The following is a 16,800-nucleotide window of genomic DNA, read 5'->3' on the forward strand; positions in this document are numbered from 1 at the left end:
TCTCGTATTAATCTTTGAGAAAGGTCTCCTCTCCCTGTACATCCAACTGCGTTCAAGTTCAGGGGGTTCACTTAAGCCTTGGGCTCTCTTGTGTCTTGTTTCTGCATGGTAGTAAGCTGGTGGGTGACCCAGCATAAATGAGTCAACCAACAAGACCTTGAGAAATACGGTGCTTCCTGGGTGTCCTAACTGAGTGTGTCCTAGGGCGTAGGTAGTCTGGGGACAATTATTTTAGGACTGCATGGGGCTCTGCTGAGTTTTTTTTTTTTTAATTTTTAAAATATTTTTATTTAAATTCCAGTTAACATACAGTGTAATATTAGTTTCTGGTGTACACTATAGTGATTCAACACTTTTTTTTTTAAGATTTTATTTATTTATTTGACAGAAATCACAAGCAGGCAGAGAGGCAGGCAGAGAGAGAGGAAGGGAAGCAGGCTCCCCGCTGAGCAGAGAGCCTGATGTGAGGCTCGATCTCAGGGCCCTGGGGTCATGACCTGAGTGGAAGGCAGAGACTTTAACCCACTGAACCACCCAAACGCCCCGACTCAACACTTCTGTACAACATCCGGTGCTTATCACAAGTGCACTGCTGAATCCCCCATCTCCTGTGCCACCGTCCAGATGCCCACCTCCCCTCTGGGAACCAGCAGCTTGTTCTCCAGAGTAACAAGTCTGTTTCTTAGATGGCAAACAAACAAGAAAACAAAAAGAATGCAGATTTCCCAGCCCTAGGCTTGATGAAATCCTCACCTTGGGGATGTGATCCCGGGGATCTGATCCTGGGGATCTGCATATTCTCCCCCCATTAATTAATTAACTAATTGATTGACTTTAGAGAATGCGAGTGGGGTGTGGGACAGAGGGAGAGAGAGAGAATCTCGGGCTGAATGGGGAGCCCGACACAGGGCTCGATCTCATGAACCAGAGATCATGACCTGAGCTGAAATCAAGAGTCGAGTGCTTAACCATCGGAGCCTCTCAGGTTGCTAGAGTTCCTTCCAAGCATGCAATTGAGGTTATGTCTCTTTGCTAGTGAAATCCTTTTTTGTTTTTTTCTCCAACATTTGACCCTTTCCTGCCTCTCCGGGTCCTTCTCCATCACTTCCAACTGCAGGCTTTTCCTACATGTATCAGACTACTGCAAACACACACAAAGAACACACACGATTATTTATATCTCTGTGCCTTCACTGATGATAATCTCTCTCCTATCCTGCTTTTCTCTCGGTGTCTTGAGAAACTCAATTTGCGACTCATTTTTTAAGACCAAATTTAAGGCTCATCTCTTCCACACACCTCTAGGTGGTTGCTCTCCCTCTCCTGACTCACTCCTTTTAATTGCACTACTGCTGCTACACATACACTTGGAATTCATCTTAATCCGTTTTATACCATTCTAGAATTACAGATGTGGTATTCACACCCTTGTCTGGTCCCTCCCGTGCTGCGTGCAGCTGACCTGTAGAACCAAGAAGACGTTAGAGAAATGATGCCATGTCATTTCTGAGGCCAAGCCCTAGAAGACACCCTAGTTTCTTGCTCTCTCTTGATCACTCCCTCTGGGAGAAGCCAGAGTCCATGTTGTAAAGACATTCAAGCTGCCCTACCAGGTGGTCTGTGCGGCAAGGAGCCAACGTCACGTGCCACGTGTGGGTGAGGGCGCCATTTTAGAAGCAGGTCTCAAGCATCTAGATGTCTGTACCTTCAACTGACAGCTTGACCACAACCTCTTAAGAAATCCTGAGCTAGACCCACCCAGCTTAGGTGTTCCTAAATCCCTGATGCTGAAACTGTGAGGTAACAACTACTACTGTTTCTGGCTGCTGTGTTTCGAGGTAGCTTGTTACACAGGAATGGATGAGGACTACCCCATAGGCCATAAGAGCTCTAAGTATATTTTATTCATCATGGACTCTGGTCTCTAGTCTCTACTTGGTATCTGGCCCACATTCAGCGATCTACAAATGCTTGTTTAAATGATCCCAACGGAGCTGAAGTGTATCCCCCCCCTCCTGGCAAGGGTAAATACAAATGCATATGACTCTATCTTGTAGATTGTGAATCTCATCTTTTCTGTTGCTTTAAAATCTTTGGTACTATTAACAATGAACAACAATAGCCAGTACGTAGCACCAGAATTCTCAAAATCCTATGGAGTATGCACTGTAAGGATACCCATTTTACAGATGAGAAAAGTGAGGTATGTGGAGGTTTCATGACTTGCCCACAGAGACCCAGCTAGTGAGTGACAGAGCCAGGATCCAAACCCGGGCAGTCAGACTCCAGAGAGCACACTGCGAATTGGCTTAAAAGTTTGCATTTTAAAAATTGAGCCCTTACCATGAGGCAGGCACTGTGCCGGGCCCCATAGTTCTCCTGCCTCATTGGATACGTTCCCAGACCTGGAGTGACATGTGTCATTTTCTCTATTTTATGAGTGACGAGGTGGAGGCTTTGAGCAATGAGTTTGCCAGTCTGGCGGCGGGGTTGGATTTGGAATCTGGCCAGTCAGACGCCGGAACTCAAGCCTGTTCATGGTCCTCCTCCCAGGCGTCTCCTCGAGTCCCCGGCTCACCCGAGCTCCTCACCCTCCTTTCTCAGCAATTATGTTCTGAACATACAGGTTGGTTGCCAAGACGACCACTGGGAAACAACACGAAAGGCAAATGACTTTTCGAACGTTTTGCAGCGAGGACGACTTCTTTTTTAATTTTTAAAGACGTGTCAAGGTGATTTGTAATCCATGGGAAAATGTTGATATGGGTGAGAAATCTATTTTGAGCAATAAATATTTCCAGGATGATAGAGGCAAGCTTACAGACTCTAAATAAAATAACTCCCTAGGAAGAGAGCAGGATATGCTACTAATATTCCTATTAGTACAGATAAGAAAATTTGGGTCCGCAGAGACGTGGAAGCCAGGAATACCCAACTCCAAGGCCTTCGTACCTAATTGCCATGAAAAGCTGCTCCCTGGTGAGTTAAGGTGTGAATGGAGATAGGCTCAGTTATGGTGATGCAGGAACCCGGAGGGGTGGGAGCCACGCCAGGGACCTGGGACAGTGGGAAGGGAGGAGAGAGAGACACTGTCCTCATTTCAGAGAGGAGTGGCTCAGGCTGGGGATTGGAAGATGGGATAAGGAAAGACTTGGGTCCCCATTCCCCAGACTTCGTGCGCCGGGATGGTAACACCTGACCTGTCGACTCGGGGCTGGGAGGGTACGGGGGAGGTCGCCAAAGTAGTCTGCAGAAGGCTCTGAATGCAACGCCTGGCACTCAGGAAATGCTAGGTGATATTTTCTGTTGTCCTCATGCCTGGGGCATCCCGGTGCCTCCCGAAGGTCAACATCTCCAAGAAGAAACGTGCACCATTCCTTGATAAAACCAGCCCCTCTTCCTGTCTTTGCCTTGTCTGTCAAAGGTCGGAAACCTGGCGGCCCACTGAGGCATTCCTTTCCTTCACCCCCTTCGATGCTCATGTTTCTATCCTGAGCAGGTTTCCTGAGTAACTTCTCTGTGGACCGCCCAGCCTCAGATGAACCCTGAAATCATTTGCGGCACTTAACAGAAATTCCCCTTGGGAAAGGTGCCCTTTCCCTTGAGAGCATCCCCTGCTCCCCACTCTGCAAAGAAACCCTTAAAACCTGGCACTGCTTACGCTCCCTTGTGTAAGCGCGTTAGGTAGCATTCCTGGGCACGATTGCATTTTTGCTAATTAAATCTTAGAACATGCCGCTTAGAATGATTAACAGCCATTGCAAAGATAATTGTCCATTAAAAGAAACCTAACTTTCATTTTTGTTATTGTTTTAATTACATAAACCCTTCGGTGTGTTTCTAGTGATGAAGAACGTGCCAGGTTACTGCTCCAGCAGGTCTTGTCATCTTACAGGCTGCTCCGGGGGGCGGGGGGGAGGGTCAGACCCACCTGGTGTCTTGTCTCTGTTGACCACATGACTTAATGTCCTTGATTGGACCAAAGTTGAGTGCAGGGTAGAAATGAGACTCGCTACCAGTAAGGGTTGCCATAAGAGACTGTCCCAAAGGTTGCATGGGTGAACATTCCCACCCACTTTGATGGAAGGTTTTTGTTGGTTTGTTTGTATATTTTATGTAGGTAGGTTTTTCGTCCCAAAACCAAAGGTATGGAGTGCAGCTTGGAGGTCTATGAGGGGAGTCTTTGAGTTTCTGAGATCTCACTTGGTGGTTTTGTTAATAATCTATGTAGGAGGGACACGTGGGTGGTGCAGTTGGTTTAGTGACCGACTCCTGGTTTCGACTCAGGTTGTGACCTTAGGGCCATGAGATCGAGCCCCACGTCCCATCGTCACCTTGAGCTTTGCGTTCAGCGGGGAGTCTGCGTAAGACTCTCTCCCTCTCCTGCTTGTGCTTTTTCTTTCTCCCTCCCCCTCTCTTTCTAAAATAAGTAAATAATTTTTTTAAAAAAATCTAGGATATCTGGGTGGCTCAGTCACTTGAGCATCCAACCCTTGATTTCAGCTCAGGTCAGAGTCTCAGGGTCATGGGATCGAGTTTATACTCCGTGCCGAGTCTGCTTCTCCCTCTCCATCTGCCCTTCTTGTATCTCTGTTTCTCTCTCTCTGTCTCTCAAATAAATAAATAAAAATCCTTTTAAAAAAATGATCTAGGAATATAGGGAAAGGTGATGAGTGACTTATTTTCCTCTGACAAAACCGTCTCCATTCTTGACTTCCCCTTTGCTGTCAAAGGCAGCATCAGGTCCTGTTTTTGTCCCGCTCAACATCCTGAATCGTCTGAGCCTCTACAGTGTGGACAGACCTCCACCGGGAGAGGCCGGTTGGCCTTTGCTGCGGCCGACTGGGCATCCAGCACCAGGCCAGACGCTTTGCCATTCTCCCAGCCGTATTGCAGAGCGAGTGTTCCAAGCCCCTATTTTGCAGATGAGACAGCCAAGCCTCCCAGAGGTAAAATGATGGAACTGGGGCTAACTGCCGGATGGTGGGGGCTCAGCAAGCCCCGTGTCTTCCGTCGCCTGGACCGACTGACCCTGGGCTGCAGCGGTTACAGGTGTTTTAGCTGCTGCTTGCATTCAACGTCAGAGGCAGGATTTAAACCCAGACCTGGCCAGCTCTGCAGTCATGCACGTTCCCCATTTTTTTAAGTAATGACCGTGTTGTTACCACAGCAGATGACATCGTCCCTGCTTCAGGGAGTTCCAGCCCAGAGCAGGCGGGAGATGTGGACAGTGAGACCCAGCGTGAGGGCGCGCTGTGCTGGAGGAGGGGAGGCAGCTTGCTCGCGGAGCCCTGGCCCAGCCTGGCGCCCTGGGGAGGCGGCGGCCCGTGGTGGGGGCCGGGAGGGGCGGGGGTGCCTTCTAAGCTGAGGCTTGAAAGGGGAGCAGGATTAGACGACAAGGCGCGGGTGGGGGACACACTACACTTACTTCGAAGAGAGAGGAACGTTTGTAATAAACGTATCTGCTTCTTACCACACGTTCTATCCCCCCAAAGATTCCTCGGTTTTCTTTCTGGGGTTTTCTCTCTGAATACAAACTCCTCCGAATGCTTCCTTTACCTCTCATTGAACGCTCTGCCTTAATTGATTATGTATCAGTTGGGGACTTGGGGCGACATTCCGGCCTGGGCTCATGTTGAGATTAATTTATTCCTGTCGTCCTACTGTTCGGTGATGCATCCGAGGGCCTCACATGTGTGTTAAAAATAAAGCCGAGAGTCAGGGCGATCTAATTAGATGGCTCAGCCCAGCGCTCTGGTGTTCAGTCCTCACCCAGCTCTCCTGCTTTGATGGTAACCAAAATAGATGAATAAGTTAATCAAAGGTCTGATTAAATAGCACCGCGCTGCCGCGTGGACCCGTGATTGCCAAGCTTCGGTTCGGGCCCGTCCTCAGGGGAGAGAGAAGCGGCTGAGCTGAGTTCCAAAGGCTGGAGCTTTCACGAGGAGGAGTTTTTTAAAGCCCACTGGAGGCCCTTCCTGGAGGAGCCCGCGGCCCTGAGATCTAAGCCGCCGGCGCGTCAGGATGCCGGCTCCAGAGGAAGGATCACGTGGCTCGGGGAGGGAAGGCAAGCCTCCCCGTGGCAGGTTCTATGACTCTGCATCTTACTCACTGAGGGGAGGTAGACAAGTCGCTCACCTTCCCGCGCATAGTGTGCCCGCCTCCCCACCTGTCCATCCGTCCGTTCGCCCACCCACCCAGCCGGTCCGTCTGTCCTTCTCTGTGTCCATCCTTCTGTGCCCGCCCACCCACCTCACAGACGGCGTGCCGGATGGAGTCAGCAGGAGGCCTCCAGCTGTGGTCTTGGTGCCATTCACTCGGTGCGGGGACAGGTCTGCCCCTCCGGGAGCTGCTCTCGGGCCTGTCCCTACCCGACCCCGTGCCCCATGAGCCTGCCGCCTCGGGCCATGGCTCTGTGTCCATTTGGGTTTGTACAGGGGGCGCCCGGGCAGGAGGGGAGAGGGGCTGAGTGAGAGGCCTCTCCCTGTCCCGCCGCATGAGATTCCCAACACTGGCCGTGGTCCTCTACCGAAGGTCTCGGCTCCTGCCTCGTGGCTTATTCGGGTGGATACTCTCTCCACATTCCGGCGGCGGCAGCCGGCACCAGCCATTTGGGCCTTGGGGGATAACGGCCCCCCACTCCTGGTCTTCCCAGGTGCTGCACGGTTCCTTGCTGCTGGCTCTAAATTACACATCTGCTTCAGGAGCTCTTTTTTAAACCCCTTTTCCTCAGACCACCCAGCTGGAGTGTGCTGTCTCCTCCCACACGCTGACTGATACAGGGCGGCACACGGTACAAGTAACTCCTTTTATAGACGACAGAACCTCGGGCCGGACGAACTTGTCCAAGGTGAGGTGGCCGTTAAGGGACACCGGAATCAGGATCCACCTGTTCCTGGCTGCAGAACCAGGTTTAACACTGTGCCATGCCCCGGAGCCCCACGCCCCCTTCAGTAGGAAGCAAACACTTGACATGCTGGGGATGGGGGGGACCAGGAGAAAGGTGGGAGCCTCCGTGTTCTGCAGGGCTTTTGTGTAAAACCCTAGAACCCTTCCGTCTCCTTTGATTCTTGCACGAACCACGTAATATATGTGTCGTCTTCTTTTTACAGGGAAAGAAACTGGGGCTTAGGGAGACCAACACCATGTATGGGGCTGGGATTCAGATTTTGGCTTTTGTCTCTGCTTCCCCTCCTTCATGCTGCCCGGGAACGTGGTGATGGGACAACAGACAGAGTTCAAGTTTCTTTTCCTGAGACTGATGCGTGGTGAATGGTTTTGTCCATCACTTCATATTTTTCCTTTTTTTCCCCTGGTCAAAATTGCACGTGTATTGAGAGGATAAGGAGTAGCTGACATGGTCTTTTCTTTTCTTTTCTTTTTTTTAAATTTTATTTGACAGACAGAGATCACAAGTAGGCAGAGAGGCAGGCAGAGAGAGAGGGAAGCTGGCTCCCTGCCGAGCAGAGAGCCCAATGCGGGACTCGATCCCAGGACCCTGAGATCATGACCTGAGCTGAAGGCAGAGGCTTAACCCACTGAGCCACCCAGGTGCCCCGACATGGTATTTTCAAGTAAACTAAAGAGGCATGCAGAATCCGGAGTGGGTGTGAGGCGCGGCCTGGATTCTGTGAATTACCACGGGGTCCTTTGTCCTGGCTTTCCCAAGGCAGCGTCTGCATTCCTATTTTCCCATCATCACCGATGATGGTATGTTTAAAAAGAATGCAATGCTTAGTTTTTCTTTACAATGACAGTAGCTGCTTGTTTTAAAAAGTTGAAAAGTGTGGTAAAACACATACCTATTTATCTAGAGGAGGGACCCATCATTCCCAAATGACCACTATTAGTAATTTGATTCCTTGCTTCTGTTTCTTCTTTCTCTGCGTGAGTTTGGGTGGATGTGTTTTCATGTTGTTTGATTATACATAGTGGTTATTAAGCAAAAGAATTTTTTAAAACTTGCCTTTTTTTCTTTTAACATCACATGCAAGTTTCTTTTTTTGTTTTTTGGGTTTGTTTTTTTTTAGTACATCTTAATCTACATTGCTCATAGCCATTAAATAATATGTTATCAGATTTTTAAAAAGCATGTTTTAATTAACTGTCCAGTTTGGGGACATTTGAATTGTTTCTATTTTATAACATGGTGATGAACATTTTTGGGAATAAAACTGGTTTCTCATTTTTAAATGTGCCTTTTTTTTAGAACGGTGTCCTCAGAATGGAATTATAGGGACAAAAGGGGTAAATGTTTTTTGGAATCTCAGTAAGGTGGCCACATTTTCCGTAGAGGAGTTCCATGATCAGTGTTAATTTCTGGAAGAATTTAAGTGTGTTTTGGCTTGCATCAAGGCTCCCCAGGGCAGCTAGGATAGAGCCTGTAGAGTCTTATGACCTGTTCCTTTGAGAGCTCTCAGCACACTGGTATTATTTTCAGCCTTATTTTTGGGTACCATGTGGTACCGAGCTGTGTGACTTGCTGACAGATGTCCCCACCTGTGGGACCTTGATTGTCCTGTTGCATCAGGGGAGGATTTCAGTGGTGGCTCTCCGTGGGCTGTTCATTACTGTCTGTGGGTGTGTCTTCTCCTGCTCCCCAGTGAAGAGTGTTGCGTAGCTTATGATCAAGTGTTTCTTGTATGTGTGAGAACCAGAAGACAGAGCAACACTAATTGGTCCAATTAAAACTCAAAAAAAATACATAAGCATAAACTTGAACGATGCCGCTAAAGTAGCAGTCTTTAATGACAACATATGATTGAAAGAAATAGATCTACCTTGGAACCATTAGGCACTATTTGCAAAACAAAAATAGAGTATGATCCCATTTTTATACTTTCATTCTTTTGTCACATAGTCTTCTTTCCTTCTTTTATTATGTAAAGGTAGTCACCATACAGTACAGCTTTAGTTTTTGATGTAGTGTTCCATGATTCATCGTCTGCGTTAAACACCCAGTGCTCCGTGTAACCGGTGCCCTCCTTAATACCTACCACCAGGCTTGTCCATCCCCTAACCCGCTTCCTTCTAAAGCCCACGGAGTCCATAGTCTCTCGTGGTTCATCTCCCCCTCTGATTTCCCCCTTTCATTTTTCCCTTTCTTCTCTGAATGTCCTCCATGCTATTCCTTATGTTCTACATGTAAGTGAAATCATATGATAAGTGCTTTCCTCTGCTTAAGTGAAATAAGTCAAGCAGAGCATATATAATTTCTATAATAAAAATTTTATTTAAAAAATTTGAGCATAGCATCTGCAAATAATAGTCATATCATAAATATTGCTTTTCCTCTCCCTTGATTCAGATGCATTTTCTTCCAATAAACTTCATATGCCAAACCATAAATTATATAAACAACTCTTTAAGAAAATATTCATTTATTCAGCAAATTTTTATTGAATACTTCTTATGTACCAGGCACTATTTATAATATTTATGCAAAAAAAATGAATGTAATGATTTTTTTTTTCTATTTTTTCCTCTTCCCTGCCTGATGTAGTCTGAAGTCTCCTGGATCCCCAACAAACACTACTCAGGCATTTATGGTCTGATGAAGCTCGTCCTGACCAAGACTCTTCCTGCCAACCTGGAGAGGGTCATTGTCCTTGACACGGATATCACCTTTGCCACTGACATCGCAGAGCTGTGGGCTGTGTTCCACAAGTTCAAAGGTAAGTGTAGCCCATATTTTCCTGCTATCTTTGAAGGTGTCGTCATGCCAAGTACAATGATTTTATTTTATTTTATTTTTTTATGTGAAGTCCACATTTAATGAGGTCATGCTAATGACATGGACAAGGAGTTAGAAATCTAGTTAGGTGTCAACTCTGCTGGCTTTTGAAGCATTTTCGAATCAAACTGGAATTTGCGTTTTTTTAGTAAATGAAGAGGTCATTTCAGTGCTCATAGGAAGAACCCAGTTTAGGTCGCTCTGTAAGAGATAAAGGTCAAATGTGTATATTTTGTGTACAGATAATTAAGTGTTGACTTACCTGCATTTATCAGTTCTGGGTTGTTGTTGTTTTTTTAATCAAATGATGCTTTGATTGCCGAGAAAGACCTTTGAGTTGGTAGAGATGAGTATTGATTATAGTGTTGGAAAATATTCTAACGGCTTTTTCTTTCATTAATGTTGCAGTTTATCACTTTAAGGAGGTGTATACGTTTGGCTTTATAAGACGTTCCTCCTTGTCTGGCTAGTTTTTTCTTAGCCATTACTGTAGCTTTTGTCACTGCCTCAAGGTGTATGAGATGATGTGGTGGGGAACTGGGAGCCCAGTAGGAGTACTTGACTCTGGCTTGAATGCGTGGGAAAAGTGCCAAGTTAGCACAAATCTCGGGCTTTTATTTTAATCCCTCCTCCAGATGTCTTCCTTAAAATTACATTCTTACACATTCTTCTCTATATTGGACAAATGCAATAAGAGAGAAATTTGGGAGTGAGTTTTTTTTTTTTTTCTTTATTTCTTAGTTTTCTTTTTAAAATTGCATTCTGGCTACATGTTTAAAACCTCTCCTCCGGCTTCTCTGTAGCTTCTTACCCTGTGAAGGTGGACTACTACTCAGTGATTTAAAATCACAGCATTTTCATAAATCACAAGATGTTCCAGTTGGTTTCTGTTTCCATTCATGGACAGAAGAGTAAACTCCTCACCTACTCCCATCTTTGCCTGCTTCTTTGGGGCAGTGGGGGTTGGATGGGGGTGGGGACTCTTAGCTCTAGGCTAATTGGAAAAAGCCTTCAGCATATCATGGGGGAGACACTCTGACCCTCAGACTCTTCCCCTGGTCAGGATCAACACTTATTTTCCTTCTTCATGTCAGTAATGACACTAAGAAAGATGTCGTTTGGCAAAACTGTTGAAGCTGAATGTGTCTCAGCTCAGGTCTCTTCTTAGAATGCTAGGATCTGTCTTTTTCAAGTCACAAAGACATTGAAGCTTGCAGGCATGCAGAGTTGAAACCAGAGCTGAGACCGGAATGCACATCATGTGCTTCTGTGTGCATCTCTTATCAAGTTCCCCCGTCATTTCTGTTTGTTTTTCTGACTACATTGAACTCCTCGGGTACAGGTTTTTTGCTTTTTCTTTTTTTAATTGGGGGTGGGGGCAGAGGGAGAGAGAGGATCCCAGGCAGTCTCCATGCCCAGCACAGAGCCCGATGTGGGGCTCGATCCCATGACCCTGAGATCATGACCTGAGCTGAAGTCAAGAATCAAATGCTCAACTGACAGAACCACCCAAGTGCCCCCGGACGACAGTTTTTTGTGATTCTGTGATATTCCCATTTTCACGCTCATGTCCAGTACGCAGTGTTGTGTTCATTCAGCAGACCTTTACTGCCTCCTCACTGGGTGTCGCTTGTATGCTGGGCTCCGGAAATAAAAAGCTGAACGAGAATGAGAGTTACCACCTCTCCTGGGGGGGATTGGAGAAGGCAGCTGGGAGGGCATCACAGAGGGGGTGGTCACCACACTCTGACTTGTGTGTGGTTGGTGCCCACATTCCCCTTCGGGAGTGAAGGACTTTGACTCCAGCTGCTGGGGGTGCAGCCCACAGATGGCCCTCTGCTGTCAGCCCCTTGGGACAGGGCCACAGGTGAAGAGGCAGGTGCCTGTGGCCATGCCCCCTTCCTGAGGGATGTCAAATCTTGCAGGGCCAGCTGTGAGAAGCCAGTCACAGCTGGATTTCTCCCTCTGCCCAGTCCTCTTCCCTCCCTTTTCCAGATGCCTTTCCCAAAACCACACCCTAAATTAACCTCTTGCATGCTGGCTTCCATAACAGAGCCCGTTTCCCCAGAACGGAGACCTGCGGGATGCATTTAAAGCTACAAGTCTCCCTTGGAGAAGTGTGACCCAGCAAACCCCCTGGAACAGGTGCTCACTCATCGTAGCATTGTAGCTGAGAAGTCCCATTTATTCTGTCCCAGCAAGGACCTGCCATCGTGCTGGCGGCGTTCTGAAGCCAGTACCAGCAATAGTCTAATCATGGTGGTAAAGCCCCAATATCTGTGGAGGGGGTGGGCTCCCAGGGTGCTTGCTGGCCCAAGGCTTGGGATCCTGGGGCAGAGCAGAGTACATGGGCCAAGGTCAGGACTGGGATGGAGGCACTTGAATGCAAGGAACTGAGTTAATGGGCTGCATTTTATTTGTTCATTCGTTCTTTTGTTGGTTTGTTTCTAGCACTCGTTAGGCCCCTGCTGGGCAGAAGAATATATTAGATGCGGCTGTTATCCAAAACTGACGAGAACACAGCACCTGCCTTCAAGGAGCTCACAAACAAGGCAGGCTGCCGTATGTTTTTATCTTATCACCAGCAAAGGAGTGTAAAAACATCTGAGGTTCTCCCATGCCCACTCTAACTCTCCTGGGAAAAATACGGGGGCGAAAGGAAAATACGGAGGCTCTGCTCTTCTCCGGCTGGCACGCTTTGGGGAAGGCTTGGTTTTGCGGGGATTTGTTGTTGTTGTTTTGTAATTATTTTGTTCTACACTGGAATAATTAGGAGCCAGGTCATGGAATAGGAAGAACGCCCCTGAGCACCAGACCCATGAGTTTAGAAAGCTCTGATCCAAGACGGAGAGTTTCCTTTCTCATAAAGGCAATTACAGTTGGCATCCTTCAGCATAAACATTGTGAGTGACCCTGATGCAGTTAGGCCTTGTTCGTTTTTCTGTGTTTAACAGCAGCTCGTTATCTGGGGCTCTTGTGTTCAGATCCCATACGAGAGTCCCCTCATCTAAATCCAGTACCTGGAGACTCTAGTAAGAAGCCTTTCAGCAAAGACTTCGACCCGCCGTCCACCTCTGCCATGAGTAGCATTGTGTGCCTGTAGGGGGTGTCCACGTGCCCTCTGAGCCTTGACTTCACCTCCATCGCGGGTGCCTCCCTCCCCAGGTCAGATACCTGCACCCTTACCCCCAGCTGCAGCCGCCGGAGGAGTTTCAGGGCCACTGATTCTCAGCTAAAAGGACCGCATGAGCCATGGATGGCCAGAGTGAGGAGCCACCCGCTCCGCCACGGAACTGAACAATCTGGCGGCCAGATTGTTGCCTGAATGTTGGGAATGTTGCAAGAATAAGAGACACCCGGCCCCTACCCTGGCAAGTGTCTAGTTGAGTGGGGAGAAGCCTGACAATAAACAAGTAAGGCAGACTCCGTATTCAATGGTGATCCGTGCTTGGTCTGGAGGAAATTGGTGAGAGCCAATGAGGAATGTGTGTCCAGGTGCACACACATTGTTTTACTCTTCAAATATTAAATGGTAATGGAATTAAATGGTGGTGATGGAAAGTCTTACAGAAAAGGTGACATTCGGGGTACCTGGGTGGCTCAGTGGGTTGGGTGTCCGACCCCTGATTGCATCTCAGGTCATGAGAAGGAGCCCTGCGTCACACTCTACGCTCAGTGCGGAGTCCACGTAAGATTCTCTCCCTCTCCCTCTGCCCTTCACCCCCGTTCACACTTGCATACACTTTCTCTCTCTGCCTCTGTCTCTCTAAAAGAAAAGGGTGATGTGTAAGTAGAACGCTGAAGTTGAGAGAATGGGCACACCAGCGTGCCTGGAGGAAAGTGGAACAGTGTCCTAGGCTTAAGGAACCGCAAATGTGAAGTTTCGGGAACCTCGTTTGAGCAGTAGGTTGGGGAGAGCCCGGGATGGGCGGGGGCTGATGGTCAGATCAGGGAGGCCTCTCTGGTCAGACGGAGGGAGGATTGTGCCTCTCTCTTCAGTGCTAAGGGAAAGCCATTGTGCACTTTTGAGCAGGAGTGATGGGACCTGTTTGATGTTTTTAACGGATCATCCTGGCTGCCCATCTGAGCCTAAGAGGGAGCGAGGAAACCACTTCCGAGATGGGGCAGCCACCGGACCCGGGCGCAGGAGCACAGGTGAAGATGTCGTCCCAGAGGTGGTGGTATGTTTGGGGGGTGGAGGCGTCAGGACGTTCTGCTGGTTGGATGTGGGGCCGAGAGTGAGCAGAGGGCAGGATGGGTAAGCTGACACGCCACACCGCACCACGAATGCACGCAGAGGAGCTTGGTTTGGGACTTTTCACATTTCAGATGCCTAAATTGGACAGCCACATGGAGAGGGTGAGGAGGAGGCAGAGAACCGAGTATTTGGAAAGCCAGGGGAAGTACTGTTTCCCAAGGACTTCTGTTCCAGGCTGAGCTAGAAGCTTTGTACATGAAAAACAGAACCAACTGGGCCCGAGAGAGGCGGAATCACTTTTCCTGCTCAAAGAGCTATTCGCAGCAGCGCCGAGCCCTGGCCCATCTGGCTGTGGAGTCTGGGCTTTGTCTCCTGCCTCTCCTGCTTCCTGATGGCCTGGGGTTGGGGGCTGGAGTGGGGGGCTGGGTCTGGGGGTGGGGGGGCGCCTCCCAGTTCAGCTGTGACCCCTGATATGAGTTCTCCACCATCCTGAGTGCCGTTGTTTTACTCCACAAAAATTTTGGAAATAATCTCTGATTTTATAATACGAAGGGGCTGTTATGAAAGCATAAATAATAAATGTACCTCCATAATTTGAAGCTTTTAGAAGAACGCCGTGTTCAACGTCGTATTTTTATTCTTGAGAAGAAATGCCTTCCCTTTATGAAGAGTCTGTTGCCATAGGGTAAAGCTCTGGGCCCCAAACGGGCCTGGTGGGAGTAGCGAGCACAGGGGGACATCCTCTTGCTCGTCCCCCTCATGCCACCGTGTGGGCGGCTCGATTACACCAGGGGGTATGTTTTAAGAATGAACAGACTCACCATGGACTAATTACAGCTCACATTTTAAAGCACTTACTCTGTGCCAACCAGTCTGCGAAGCACTTAATGATGAAACTCATTTAATCCTCACAACACTCCCATGGAGTCATCATTGTGAATGTTCCCATCTTCAAGATCCAGGAACTCCCACTTAGAGAGGCCTCTGGAGCATGCCCGGGGCCTCAGTCTTGGGCTGTAGGATCGGGATTGGAACTCCCTAAATCCAGGACCCTTTTCCCTGCACCTGCGCTCCCTGGGAGAGCAGATGGTGGACCTTAGAGTCTCTGTGGAGAGACCAAAGTTAGGTAGATGAGAGCAGGCTAGGTGACCGCAGGAACCGGGTTGTGGGAAGCATTCAGAGAACAGCGCTAAATTGGGGCAAAATCAGGGCCATAGAGACATATGGTTTTCCCAGGAGCTGAGGAAGTAAATTTTGGTTTCTGGAACCCTGGCCCAGCTGGTGACATCCCAGCACATCATCTTTCAAGTAGCTGTGAGCCCAAGAGCTCTACTCATGCCCTTGTCGTGGTCAGTAGGAGGGGGGCCGAATCGGGGTCTCGCTGTGACCAGGGGCAGGTTACCTGACTTCTCTGCGCGTCCGTGACCCTGGAACAGTGCCAACAGGGTCTTTGTGAGGAGGCCCCGAGATCGAGAGAGTGTGAGTTGGCCTTCCCCTGTGCCATTTTTCCCTAAGGACGCCCACTAAAGGGTGTGGGGTCATGGCGGACGTCCTTGAAGCGTGTCTGCTCCATTACCTCACAGCTTTGTTCATGAAGCCATCCCGGCTGGGGTGGCTTTAAGTGTAAAATAATGTGGAAACTCCCGAGTATGCAAAACCTTAAAAGCCCTACTTTGGGGAAGACATTTGTAGAGCTTTTGTGATGATGATCACTTGCCTTGGAGGAGTTTTTAGGCACTCTTAACATTTCTCCAGGTCGCATCTTTCTTTCTTACCTTGCCTGGGCTGCTCCTTCCCTCCCTCCGTCAGTGGAACCTGCGGGAGTCAGGAAAAGCCTGGCAAAGGAAGGCATCCGGTTTCCAATCCCTGCTGGTCTCCTTGTCAGCGGGATGGTCCTGGGGTGTCCCCGGACCGCGTCCACCGCGCTCCCCTACCTGTAGAGAGAACACAGCGACGCTGTCTCTCAAGGATGTGGATTCGGGGAGGGGATCCTGGTGCCCAGGAGACGCTTCTCCTTCCTTGTCTCCTTTTTATTTTTTTCCTTTTCCTTCCTGGGCTGTCTTAGCCCGTCTTAGCCCATTTGCCCCTTTTCCTTTGACTTTCGATCCTTCTCCTTCGCTCTCTTCGCCGACCTCCAAGCGAGGCTCCACAGCTCCCTCCCTTACAGCGAATCGAAGAGGAGCTTTGAGGGCCACCGCCCCACACAGGCTGGCGCCGATGGGGTCTCCCTGGATAAAGCCGGCCGTCCTCGGCCAGGCCTGCTCTGGAGAAGGTAGCCCTCACCTCACGTCTCTTCCCGTCTTCCTAGAGAGACCGTTTTTGCCCCTAGAGAGAAGAAAAGCAGAAATCTTAAAAGATACAACGTTTCAAATGAGGCGCTTTTCGGTGACTGGGCCAGCCTGCGTCGTGTGGGTGATGCTCTGTTCCTGCCGAAGGGGCCCGGGGTTCTGCTGGGACGGGGTGAGGCTCCCCTGTGGGGTTTGGGTTTCGTGTTAGGCTCCACTCAGAGGCTGGGGCGTTTCTTTGCGTCTCCGCGGTGGTTTCAGATACTCTGTCCTCCTCTCCATCACGCTCCTGCCTCAGCACCCGAGCTCCTCGTTTCCTTCAGCCTCTCACGCCTACCTGATTTCCCTCTGGGAAAGTTCGACGGCCCCTTCCGTTGCCTGCTCCTCGTCCGCTTGTTTCTTTGAGTCTGTTGTCCGTGCCTCCTTCCACTCGGAGTCAGGAGCTAGCTCTTGGCTTCCCTCCTTAGGTAGATGTTCACGGACAAGACAGATGTTTTGTCCATTGGACAAGCCGAGATGCTCACCATTGGGGCAACACCAAGGGTTCTGTTCCTGCCAAAATTGGTGAAGACGTGTTAATGATG

The 16,800-nt window shown here is 49.0% G+C and overlaps 1 protein-coding gene across 6 annotated transcripts in view; it reads left to right on the forward strand.

Moving 5' to 3' along the window:
• The window catches only part of LARGE1 (LARGE xylosyl- and glucuronyltransferase 1), a 524,421-nt gene that overhangs the window by 289,221 nt on the left and 218,400 nt on the right, over positions 1 to 16,800 (forward strand). For all 6 annotated transcript variants that reach the window (XM_059402154.1, XM_059402152.1, XM_059402156.1 and 3 more), the window contains one exon: positions 9,503 to 9,674. In XM_059402154.1, coding sequence (XP_059258137.1) covers positions 9,503 to 9,674 — 172 coding nt within the window. The remainder of the gene's footprint in view (positions 1 to 9,502; positions 9,675 to 16,800) is intronic.

This window comes from Mustela nigripes, chromosome 6, assembly GCF_022355385.1.
Source record: "Mustela nigripes isolate SB6536 chromosome 6, MUSNIG.SB6536, whole genome shotgun sequence".
Classification (NCBI taxonomy): Eukaryota; Metazoa; Chordata; class Mammalia; order Carnivora; family Mustelidae; genus Mustela; species Mustela nigripes.